Source organism: Eurosta solidaginis, chromosome 2 (genome assembly GCF_040869045.1).
Source record: "Eurosta solidaginis isolate ZX-2024a chromosome 2, ASM4086904v1, whole genome shotgun sequence".
Classification (NCBI taxonomy): domain Eukaryota; kingdom Metazoa; phylum Arthropoda; class Insecta; order Diptera; family Tephritidae; genus Eurosta; species Eurosta solidaginis.
In genome coordinates, this window is record NC_090320.1 from 82596717 (window position 1) to 82610279 (window position 13563).

At 41.4% G+C, this 13563-nt stretch overlaps 1 protein-coding gene across 1 annotated transcript in view; it reads right to left on the bottom strand.

Annotated features, from left to right (window-relative positions):
* The window catches only part of LOC137240038 (serine protease easter-like), a 164194-nt gene extending 151012 nt beyond the window's left edge, over nucleotides 1–13182 (bottom strand). Inside the window, exon 1 of the mRNA XM_067765935.1 lies at nucleotides 13011–13182. Within this exon, the coding sequence (XP_067622036.1) occupies nucleotides 13011–13101 (91 nt within the window). The 5' untranslated portion in view covers nucleotides 13102–13182. The remainder of the gene's footprint in view (nucleotides 1–13010) is intronic.
* Between the last annotated feature and the right edge of the window lie 381 nt (nucleotides 13183–13563).

Consider the following 13563-nt stretch of genomic DNA (forward strand, 5'->3'; position numbering starts at 1 on the left):
AAATTGCAACCAAGCCCAGCAGGCATTGAAGCGAACCGTCAAGGCGGACATCGCACAAAGAGGAAACAAAAAAAACACAATGTGCTAGAAAGACGTCAAAGTGGGTACTAGGCTGCCATAAACATTACACTTGCATGTTACTTACGAAGGGCAACCAACTCGTTGACAACAACAAGGCACAATAAGCAGGCAGCAGAGGGAAATTGAAAGTTAACTATGCTGGAGATGCGTACCAATGAACTCGCATACTAGGAGGCAGTCCAGGGGAAATTACTATATATGTAATTTAGAAAAAAAATATATAGAATAAAAATGCAAGTAAATAATTGAATATATGGGTAGAATAATACCGTTAAACGTAGGATACCCTATGTAAATAAATATAATAAGTAAGATTAATCGTTGCAGGATAACTGTCCACCTGCGCGTGGACAAGTATAAAAGGGCGACAAATGTTGCGAATTTGAGTAGTAGACAGCTAGGTATAGTAGCCTGCTAACCGCTTGTTTAGCGGTGAATAGGACTCCTGGGATTTTTCCATCTCATGAGTTCTTTATTTTAGTAACTTTGGGGGTTTTTCCAACCCCATAGTTAGAGGGATTGTGGTGGTTTTTCCACCTCCGCAACCTTCAGAAAAATCAGGGTATTCTTAAGTTTTATACTCGGTGGGGGTTTTACCAACTCCACCGACTGGGAGAAAGTGATTGTTCTCCACCTCCGCTTTCTTTACGAATAGGTTGAGATTTTAGTTTAAGCGTAGTCCCGGTGGGGGTTTTCCCAACCCCATCGGTGTAGCACCGACTGTGGTTTCCCACCTCCGTCGCCGTAACTTTAATTGTAGTTTCGCAATTGATTTGAATAGAGGGTTTATAACGTTTAAACAACAAACAGGATCTTTCTCTTTAAAAGGAGACGATAGGGATTCTTCTCTCTTCACACAGGGATCCTGGACGGACTGAGCATACCCCGGCGTAAGGAAAAGCCCGTCACAAATGGCGCCCGAGCAGGGACCCTAAACAAGGACTAAACACAGCCGGAGTACAACCAATAAGAGGATAACAGGTGGTAAAATCACAGGAAGATCACATAGGGGATTCAGAGTAGACGAGCACGATGGGAAAGGTAACTTGGGTATATTAACTCAACCGCGACGAGCTGGTGAAGTATACGACGGAGTTTGGAGTGGAGAGCACAGGGACGGTAGAAGAGCTACGGAAACGCTTGGCGAACTTTATCCAGGCACAGAGCAACGACTCAGCGTTTGAGACAAGTTTTGAAGAGCTAGCTCTTCAGCATACCTGGCCGGTCAGGCCACCAACACCAAACAACAACGAATTAGTAGTGCCCGGTGGCAGCAACCCCGCCCCAAAAGTGAGAAATCAGACGGCGGATCCAAGAGGAAGTTTGCAAACGCCGATATACGCCACGCATCAGCCGGTGTCGCACGCCAACGTAATGGGCCGAGTACGTAAGTGGGGGTTGAAGTACGACGGCGGTAAGGAGCCACTTAGTTTCATTGAGCGGGTGGAGGAGCTGGCCGACAATTACGAAGTTGGCCGCGATTCCATCCCACGAGCGTTACCTGAGTTGCTGAAGGACAAGGCCTTGGTGTAGTACCGGAACAACAACAGGCAGTGGCAAGAGTGGGAAACCTTCAAGAAGGACTTCCTAAAATTTTTCCTGAGCTCGACGTATTTCGAGCAGCTAGATGATGAGATCCGGCAGCGTATGCAACGAGCAGGTGAGCAGTTTAAAGATTACATTTTATCTTTACAGGCACTCATGCGTCATGCTGACTACAACGGCGAGCAGAAGCAGAACTGGATTTACAGAAATTGTCGACGAGAGTACCAGCTTTACATCAAACGGAGCAAGCTCACCAGCCCAGAGGAACTGGTAAGCATGGCCGAGGACTACGAGAACATCCGGAGAAAGAACCGCTGAGGCCAGCGGCGAAACCTATTGTGTCGCGACGGCCAGCCGAGCATAATCACTATTTGCACGAAGATGAGAGACAAGGAGATCGGAGACCGGAGGTGCAACGACAAGCGAGCTCGCCAGAGCACACGGCGATACCACACCAAGAGCCCATCGATCCACGGAACGCATGCAGGCGATGCGGAGAAAGCGGACACTACGCACATGGGTGTCGCAACGAACGAAAAGATTTCTGCTGGCAGTGGACAGCAGGGAAACGGGCAGAGACCCCATTGGTATCGAGGGGTGGCGTCTCAACAAACCCAACCTCGTACTAAGTAAGCACATTTAGGCAGACCCAAGGGCGAATCTGGGCTGCAGTAACCCTGGATGGAGAAGAAGTCATGGCGTCAGTAGATACGGGGGCAACACGAAGTTTCATCAGCGAGAAGACAGCGACGAAAATAGACGCACGGAGGTTCAAGAAGATACAGACACGAGTGGTGATGGGCGATGGCAGCGCAGCATGGATAGCGGATACAGTGGACGCAGAGGTAAAACTGGGGGATCAAGTGCATCAGAGTGAGTTGTTAGTTCTGCATGGGTTAGTCGACAGCATGGTGATCGGGACAAACTATCTGGCAAAGGCTAAATTTGAGCTGAGGTGTGGCAACAAAACAATAACGCTACGAGCAGAAGAGAGAGCGCAGGAGATGGTAACGTGTACAACCATGATGGAGGGCGAAGGTAGCGCAAGTATCGAGAAAGACGTGAGGAGTGACGTGACGGTGAGTACCTTCCTAAAGCGTGAATTACAGATTTTCGAAGAGATGACAGGAGTTTCCAACGTTGCCACGCATAAGATAGTGATGCGAGATGACCGTCCAATCAGACAGCGGTATTTCCCTAAGAACCCAAAAATGCAGGAGATCATAAACAAGGAGATAGATGAGCTGATAGAGAAAGGTTGAATCGAACCATCTCACAGCCCACACAGTGCACCAATAGTTCTAGCCCGGCAAATGGAGACTCTGCGTTGACTATCGGCAGCCTGCTCAGTGCCAGATGCGTACGCACTCCCAAGAATACAACAATCTTGGATAGACTACGTAGCGCGCGTTTTATCAGCAGTTTGGACCTCCAAAATGGTTAATGGCAAATCCCGATGGAAGAAGATAGCAAGAAGTATGCAGCATTCACCGTGCCCGGCCGAGGGTTGTATCAATGGAAAGTGATGCCGTTCGGTCTACATTCCGCTCCGGCTACGCTTCAGCGGGCACTCGACCGTGTTAATGGCCCAGAGTTGGAACCAAATGCGTGTGCCTACCTGGATGATATTTTTACGAATATTAACAACACTAAGGGGTACTGCCATCTCTAAGCCGATGCTAAGCAGTGACTTGATGCACATCAATAATTCAATAATTATGTCTACACATATGTACGTACACGCAGGTTGAAGCAACGCACAAACACATGCAGATATCTAATCTGAGATACGCAATATAATTGTGGAAGTATCGCTCACAAACACAGGCGCAGAGCTGTGAGAGAAGCTATAAAAATTGTGCATCTGTACTTATAGCAGATAACCATCTAGTAGATTCTAGAACAGAACCGCCTAGAAATGTCAACGAATAAACCAAACAGTATAAAAGGCGACACCAGTAGAGGGCGAGGATCAGTTTTGAATTAAGTACGCTATCTTTCGGGCAATAGTAGTGTTATTGTACTTTAATAAAGGCCATTTTGCATTATTGAAAAGTGGAGTTATTTATTCAACAGTTTAGTGATTCGAACCTTAGTAGAAGATTTGAAATAAGCGGAATTGCAATAAATTCGTTACAATTGGTGTCAGAAAAGGAATTGTTGAATAAATTTCGAAGACTTTGAATACAACTTGGCATGGCAAAGTGGAGTGAATGGAAGATCCAGCAACTGAAGAAGGAGTTGGAGAGCCGTGGATTGAATACAACCGGCAATAAACTCGAACTTCAGGCACGACTGCGAAAGGCAACGGAACTAGAGGGAATTAACGTGGAAGAGTATGTCTTTCCTCTTGACGTCGAGGAGACAACAAAAATTGAAGAGAAAAGTGAAACATCGCAGACAGTTACGAGCACAGACTTGAACATGATTTTAGCTGCAATATCTGCTCAAACATCGACAGGGTCATCTCAACTGGCAGAACAGAAGACATATATGGAATAGCAGGAGAACCGCATAACGTCAAAGATTGAAGCACAAGAAACGCGTATTTCACAAATGTCGACACAGATTACATCCAAGATGGAAACTCGTAGCCTTACGACACATGAAGACAGTTTGAGTTGCAAGTGGCACACGTCAAAGATGGCTGAAGTAAGGAGGACACCAGAGAAGTTTCCCGAATACGTCATAGAGGAAGGAAGACTTCACAGACGAATTGGAAGTCCAATGGATGTTGAGGATGCGGTACCATGGAAGTTATGCGTGCCGAAATTGGAGAGGCGAAGAGTGCTTAACGAGATTCACGACACACCAAGCGCTGGACACATGGGGATACGGAAATCCATCGCGCGTGCAATGATGCGGTATTACTGGCCTAGGATGTTCAGGGACATACGGATGTACGTGCAACAGTTCCACACATGCCAAGTCTACAAACCCAGCCAGCAACAAGCTGCAGGTAAGATGCTCACGCAGATTTCAGATGAACCTTTTGCTACCGTTTGTGCAGATTTCGTTGGACCACCCCTCGTTCGAAGCATGGTAATACAATGGCATTAGTTTTCGTGGATTGACTCTCGAAATGCGTAGAGGTCATAGCAATACGGAAAGCAACGACGGAGAATTTGATCAGGGGAATGAGAGAGGAGATTTTGGCACGATTTGACGCACCAAATGTTCTAATAACAGACAATGGAGCACAGTTCACGAGCAGACATTTTAAGAAATTTTTACAAGAGGCTGGCGTAAAGCACCAGCTAACGGCACCGTATACACCGAAAGAAACCCCAACGGAGAGAGCGAATCGTAACATCAAGAAGATGATAGCGCAATTCACAGGGAAGGAGCGTAAGACATGGGATGAGTTGTTGCCAGAGATGACACTAGCACTGAATACGAGCGTATGCGAGTCAACAGGCTACAGTCCAGCGTTTGTGGTACAGGGTAGGGAATCGAGGATTCCCAACGCCCTCTACGATGAGCAAACATTTGGCACAGGCGAGGAGAAGGTGGCTCTCAGTGAAAAGATGGCGAAAATGAAAGAGGTATATCAGATGGCACGTCGTAGACAACAGCAAGAATGAGCGGAGCAGGCAAGGCATTATAATTTACGTAGGAGACAGTGGCAACCGGCGGTGGGCGACTTGGTATTAGTAAAAGAGCATCAGCTGTCCAAGGCAATGGACAACTTCGCAGCAAAGTTAGCACCCAGATACAGTGGGCCTCATCGTGTAACGAACTTCGTATCCCAGGTGATCGTCGAGCTAGACAAGGTACATAACGGCAATAGGAGAACGGCCCATATAAGCGAGCTAAAAGCGTACCACCAGGCGACAGTCGAAGAAGAAGCAAGTCCGACAGAAAAGGAAGAATGCGTTCACCCCGTGAGCGTGGTAAGTCGAAGGCGACTCACCAAGCCCTGAATGGGGGCTTCACCGAAGTGGGCATCGGAGAACAAACGAGACGACCGACGGCGATAGCAACAGCACAACACGCACCATCATCAGCATCATGTAGTAGAACACAAAACCATCATTTCACCGAGATATCCACCGAGGAACGCACAGAGCAACTGGCCGTAGTAAGAGCAACGCCACGCGCGTCAACTTCGCAAGCAGTCCAGGTCACGGAAGAAGATCAGATGGATTACAGCACGGTAGCGATATGTGGTTCACTAGCACTCGCCAATTCAGGTGCAAATGGTTCCAGAATCGAACGCGCAGATATAAGCAACAATCAACAGGTGGTAGATGGAGACCGGAGTGGGTGGCACACAGCACAAGTGCAAGCCCCAACCCTGGATATCGGGATCCAGACGGCGATGAACTACGCCAATAACATAGCCAGCCAATGCTATAGCCTGATGAACGAATTCTGCATAATATTTCATTTTAGAACAAGGCCCAGATCGCGAGAGATTACCCCATAAAGAACGCAAGCTTTGACCACTACGAGAAATTGAATTTTACAATGGTGACAGTAAGTCACATTGCGGCAGGTAAGGGGAGAGTGTGAGGACCCAAACGCACCGGCTTTGGGGCCCACATATTCGAACCTAGATAATCTACAATTACAAATTATATATCATTTTTCGAAACGTATATGACAATGAATTTATATCAGTGCATATAGCATGCAACACATATAAACCTGAATTATATAAATTGAATTTACACGCATAAAATAATCATATTTTGAAACACCCTAATATACACTTATATATTTATTATTTCGCAAAAACATAATTTTCTCTGCCCGCATACGGCAAATATTCTGGTTGGATATTATATTTTGCATTGATATCAGCGGACCTGCTGGAATTCTAAACAACGATGGGAATACAGCAACGCAATAAGCAACACACATAAGCTCCCACTGCAAGAGCACCAAAAACGTACAAACATACGTATACAAAGAAATTGCAACCAAGCCCAGCAGGCATTGAAGCGAACCGTCAAGGCGGACATCGCACAAAGAGGAAACAAAAAAAAACACAATGTGCTAGAAAGACGTCACCTCGGCATACCAACAACACAGCATGGGTACTAGGCAGCCATAAACATTACACTTGCATGTTACTTACGAAGGGCAACCAACTCGTTGACAACAACAAGGCACAATAAGCAGGCAGCAGAGGGGAATTGCAAGTTAACTATGCTGGAGATGCGTACCAATGAACTCGCATGCTAGGAGGCAGTCCAGGGGAAAGCACTATATATTTAATTTAGAAAAAAAATATATAGAATAAAAATGCAAGTAAATAATTGAATATATGGGTAGAATAATACCGTTAAACGTAGGATACCCTATGTAAATAAATATAATAAGTAAGATTAATAGTTGCAGGATAACTGTCCACCTGCGCGTGGACAAGTATAAAAGGGCGACAAATGTTGCGAATTTGAGTAGTAGCCAGCTAGGTATAGTAGCCTGCTAACGCCTTGTTTAGCGGTGAATAGGACTCCTGGGATTTTACCATCTCACGAGTTCTTTATTTTAGTAACTATGGGGGTTTTTCCAACCCCATCGTTAGAGGGATTGTGGTGGTTTTCCACATCCGCAACCTTCAGGAAAATCAGGGTATCCTTAAGTTTTATACTCGGTGGGGGTTTTACAAACTCCACCGACTGGAAGGAAGTGGTGGTTCTCCACCTCCGCTTTCTTTACGAATAGGTTGAGATTTTAGTTTAAGCGTAGTCGCGGGGGGGGGGGGGTTCCCAACCCCATCGGCGTAGCACCGACGGTGGTTTCCTACCTCCTTCCCCGTAACTTTAAGTGTAGTTTCGCAATTGATTTGAATAATGGGTTTATAACGTTTAAACAACAAACAGGATCTTTCTCTTTAAAAGGAGACGATAGGGATTCTTCTCTCTTCCCACAGGGATCCTGGATAGACTGAGAATACCCCGGCGTAAGGAAAAGTCCGTCACACCATATGTACATATTTCTTAGGAAAACATTCAAATACAAATGAATTTAGCGTACATTCTAAAATGTGTTGCTGAATACCGGAAAAATTAAGCAGAAACCAATATAAAATTTAAAATTCCCTGGAACAATAGTGAGAAAATATTATTTTCAACCCAAATTTTCTACCACCATGATTTTGTACCATAGTTACAATTTCCCATATAGTGTGGAATTGGAAAGATGTTTCTCAACTGCCGGTTATATGATGATTATATGTTACTTTAGACGAACTTATTGGTTCCAGATTTCTTTTGAATAAAAAAGTATTTCGAATTGGCTAAATTAATATATTGAAGCGTCCAACACAAATGATTGGTTTTTGTGTAAAACGAAACTAATCTTTTCTTTGTTTGCAAAATATGTTTTATGAGTATATTGTCTTTTTGATTAATTTCGTTGAGGTGGTGAGTTTTTTTGTGACCTTCCTTTTCTGAAAATCTCAAATTTTCAGCTGAATTCTGAAATTCATTACTGAATTCAGCTGTTAAGGACTTGAGATGAGACTGAACTACGGAATTCAGCCGTAAGAAACTTTAAGTTTACCTATCAGTGACATTCTAAAGTCAAGTGAAGTCTTTTCTTTGTAAAACTTACGCCGGCTTAGAATATTGGACTCAAAATCCACTTTAATCGTATCAAATTTAAAGATTGGTCAGTGTGTTTGGGCAGATATGCCATCGATTAGAGAAAAAAATCACACGACATTTTATATATTTTCCCATTTTTACCCTAATTGGAGTGCAAAAATCCCTCACTTTTTCCCACAAGGAAAAATGTTCCTTGTATATGAAATTCTCTACAACATATGAACATGAAAACAATTATTTTTCAGTATATAAGAAATAAGGGTGTGTTCGCATAGCACAAATTTTACCACGCTTGTATTATCTATACTTGTTTGTTTGTATGTACGTGTATCTTAAAAAAATATTATACATATGTATATACTTGGCACGATTTACCTCCGTGGAGGCTGAGGTCGAGCTTCTCTTCCAATTTTCTGGTGATCCTTTTAATTTTCCCTACAATCTGACTACATGCATTTTTTATGCCGACTCTGAACGCAGCTGCAAGGCAGATGCATTTTCACTGAGAAGCTTTTCATGGCAGAAATGCACTCGGAGTGTTTGGAAAGCACTGCTATGGGGCGACCTAGATTAGAAAAACTTACCTTCCAATTAAAAAATATTTTTTCTAAATTTTGGATGTTGCTTTTCCAGAGACCTTTGGTTTGGTTAACCGATCACGATACCACTACACCACGGCGGCCATGTAGGTAACTCTTTTACACCAAATAATAATAAAAATGTTACGTATACGCACGGATACCCGTTGTGGTTGTATTGTAGCACTGGCAAGCACTGGTACCGCACCCGTCTTTTCTAATGCTACAGATATGTTCGCGTGTAACTGGTTGGTTTTTAATAAAACAACATGCTTGTGACAGATATTCTTTATTCAAGTGAGCAATTTGGAAGTATTCATTTCGAAAACTCCTACTTGCGAAAATCACCTTTTAGCTCATTTTTGTCATAAAATCATAAGGACGGGAGAAAATCCCACATTATGGCATCACTGTGTTTGGATTCCAATGTACCACTTGTTGGGTCACCTAACGACATACCCTGCATGTTGCCGTAGGTCAGGAACACTTGCAAATGCATTTACTTTAAATTGAATCATTACCTTACCATCTGATAATGTACATAACTGTCCCAATGGCAATTCAATATTAGAGCATGAACTTGTAATACAAACAGACATGTATGTACAATGTACATTGTACATATCGCTCATTTACTTCAATAGTGTCATAACTCAAAAAACACAACTTTCCAGGAGAGCCATTCAAAGATTTTAACTGCCATATGTTACGCATATAAGGGCATATTTTCATTTTTATAGCACATGGTAAATTTTTAACTGATCACAAAAATTTTTTTATACAACATAGATCATGATATTGGGTACGTTTATATGTTATTAACTCAAAAGTCGTGTTTTTTGAGTTATGACACTATTGAGCGATATGTACCCACATAATTAATATACGCAAACGCGTGTATACCTACATACATATGTAGCTAGGCTGAAACAATAGCGACAGATTTTGTCACTTTGTCATTCCCTTCCACAATCGGTTGATAAGAGCAATACACAGATTTATAGTTCCAAAGCTTCCGCAATCCAATTTTCAACCTCACCCATGCGAGGGGAATGCTGTTACAAATATGAATGATACACATATTTAGAAGGCGAGGCTCTGGCGACCCAAAGTTCCTCATGGAAACAGGGGTTGGGAGGGCGGGATGGCCTAGAAAGTTTAATGTGGTTAAATTAATCGTCCCCGATATGGATGCGCAAAGTTTAATGATTTTTTTCCCTCTGATTACTTTCTGAATTTTGACTTCTGAATTTTGACTTCTGATATTTGACTTCTGAAATTTGACTTCTGAATTTTGATTTCTGAATTTTTGTTTCTGAGTTGTGACTTCTGAATTTTGGCTTTCTGAAAAAAGAGTTCTGACTAATGTTTTCTGAAAAAATGTGTTTCTGAATTTTTGTTTTCTAAATTTATGGGGGGAACCGTGCTACCGCCATGATTAAGATACTTGATGACATCCGCATACCATTTGACAGGAACCACCTTACTCTGCTTTGTTTACTTGACCTCTCTAAGGCATTCGATTCGGTAAACCATGCACTGCTGTGCGCTAAGCTTGTGAAATTCTTTGGTTTTAGTGAATCCGCGGTACGTTTAATGAAGAGTTATCTGGAAGGGAGATCTTAGTGTGTAAAAGTAGGCTTGGTGACTTCTGATCTGCGTGCTCTTTCGGTTGGTGTTCCACAAGGCTCTTTATTGGGTCCACTTTTGTTTAGTATGTTTGTCAACGATGTGTTCTCCACGTGTTGCCATGTTCAAATGCACGCTTATGCAGATGATATACAATTGTATATGTCGCGGCCTCTTGATAAGACGGATGAACTGTGTGCTGACTTCAACGAGCACCTGTCATCTATCGAAGCATGGGCTTCGCATAAAGGTCTTCGTCTGAACTGCGCCAAATCATATGTGCTTCCAATAGGTAATAGACGACTGGACTGCTCAGCCGTTCCACCACTGTTTATAGGTCATGAGAGTGTTCGTTTTGTATCAAAAGTGACTAATCTTGGCTTTATCATGAATTCCGGCCAAAGATGTACTTGTGACGTAAATTCTGTTATACGTAAAGTGTATTATGTCTTGAGGAACTTGCGATATTCTGCTTCTTACACTCCGGTTACTATTAGAAGAAAGCTAACCACCATACAACTTATCATGCCGATTATCTGCTACCCAGAACGCATATATAGCAAGCTGGATTCACAGTCTGCCAATAAAATTGAAGTGGTATTCAATAATGTCACAAGATATGTATATGGCTTGTCAAGATATGAACACATCTCCAACTGGAAGTCTCGCCTCCTAGGATGTGAAATACTAGAGTATTTAAAGGCTAGAAATTGTATATTTTTTTCGTCTTATAACTGTGAAGCAGTCTAGTTACCTGTATGAAAAACTAATTCTTCCTAAATCTTCCCTTATTGCTCCTACCTACTCTGTTCTTTCCTCTGGAAGACTATTTTTCGTCAATGCTATTCGAATTTGGAACTCTATTCCGGCATCTATTCGGACAAATCTAAACAAACGCAACTTTAAGAAAATATTATATTTGCATTTTCATTGATTTTTTTTTTTTAATTATTATTATAATTTTTCCGAAAGATTTGCTCTCTAATCTTATATGTACTACATCAAGTTATTATATTATAAGACAGTTAATTTACTGAATTTATATAACAATCTTACATGTACATATTATATATTTGGTGTGTTAGTTCTAAGCATCTGTGTATGATTTACCTGACAAATGTTAATAGTTAGTTTTAGGCTCTTAATGAAACTTATACAATTCTGTTTATACCCAATTATTGCGCTATAAAAGATAATTTTTTCGATCTTAATACACTAATACATTGTTCTTTAAATAAATTGAATTGAATTGAAATACTTTTAATGCCATAAGTCGAACAAAAATTTACCAATCCTTGTGAAATTTGGTAAAGGCATAGCTTCTATGCCGGAAACTGTTTTCTGTTTCGGTTGAAGCCACGCCCAGTTTTTATACATAGTCGACCGTCTGTCCTTCCGCTCGGTCGTTAACACGATAACTTGAGCAAAAATAGCTATATCTTACTAAACTTAGTTCACGTACTTATCTGAACCCAAAAATGGGCGAAATCCGACTTTGACCACGCCCAATTTTTCGATATAGAAAATTTCGAAAAATTAAAAAATTCCATAATTTTATACCAAATACGAAAAAAAGGGATGATTGGTTTTTTGACGCAAAATATAACTTTGGAAAAAACTTTGGAAAAGAAAATGAAAAGTTCTGCAGGGTGAAATCAAAACCCCTTGCAATCATGGCAGGAATACTGTTCGTGGTATTACATATACATATAAACAAATTCGCGGTACCCGAAAGATGATGTTCGGGGTCATCCTGGTCCACATTTTGGTCGATATCTCGAAAACGCCTTCACGTATATAACTAAGGGCTACTCCCTTTTAAAGCCCTCATTAATACCTTTAATTTGATACCCATATCGTACAAACACATTCTGGAGTCACCCCTGGTCCACCTTTATTGCGAAATATCGAAAAGGCGTCCACCTATAGAACTAAGGCCCACTCACTTTTAAAATACTCACTACCACCTTTCATTTGATACCCATATCATACAAACACATTCTAGAGTCACCACTGGTCCACCTTTATTGCGATATCTCGAAAAGGCGTCCACCTATAGAACTATAGCCCACTCCCTTTTAAAATTCTCTTTAATACCTTTCATTTCATGTCATACAAATACATTCCAGGATTACCCTAGGCTCATTTTCTCACATGGTGATTTTTCCTTATTTTGTCACCAAAGCTCTCAGCCGAGTATGTAATGTTCGGTTACACCCAAACTTGGCCTTCCTTACTTGTTAATTTTAATTTAGAGCACAGCTCAGTCCTTTTTTTGTGTTTATTACGCGGTAAGAAAAAAGCTTCTTCACCCTACACCACTCACATCTCTCTTACTTAAGTACATACATAAATATTTATTAAACAGGTCAATAAATTGATAAGACAGAAATGGTTTTCGAGGAAAGGCGCTGAGTACACGTCTCTTGATTTTGCACTTTACGTATCCATCTGAGCGGCATGTGAGTAGGGCGCTGATATCTCAAATAATCTTGCAATCTAAGCTCAATCATTTGAAAAAACAATATTTATTTATGTGCAAATAACCAATTGTATAAAAAGACGGACTTAAACATATTTCCATTAAATTCGTATTAATTATTTTATTTTTAGATCTTACCTCCAGTTACTTTTCCAAGAAAAAACAAAATATAAACAACCAGTGCCACTCTTATTTCCAAGAAATTCATAATTTTTAAAAAAAGACCCATACGTTTTTTTACAAGACTTTTTATTTAATTCTCTGTTGTATACTGAGTACCGTTTTCGAAGCGTTGTCATCACAACGAGTATAGATATACACTGAATAAAATATCAGCGATTGGCTGCAACTTAAATCAGTTCAACCGAACTGAGCTCGAGATTATATATGTAGATTAAATACACAGCTTATCATTTCATTGGAAACAAATATATTCAAAATTTCTTAACGATTTTATAGATAAGAAATTTCGGTTTTTCTAATTGAATGCAAAAAAGTTTGATGGTCCTCGCTGAAGTAAGAGAGGCGCCTATTTAAAAGGAAAAAGACATGAGGCAGAGCGGCATCAGTGCGAGAATATTCAGATGCTAGCTGATAGGAATAATTCCTGCAAACCATACTAAAAATGCAGCTGATGACGGAGTAGATTCCTGGTAACTGACGTATAGAGTCTGCTAAAATTGTGGAGAGA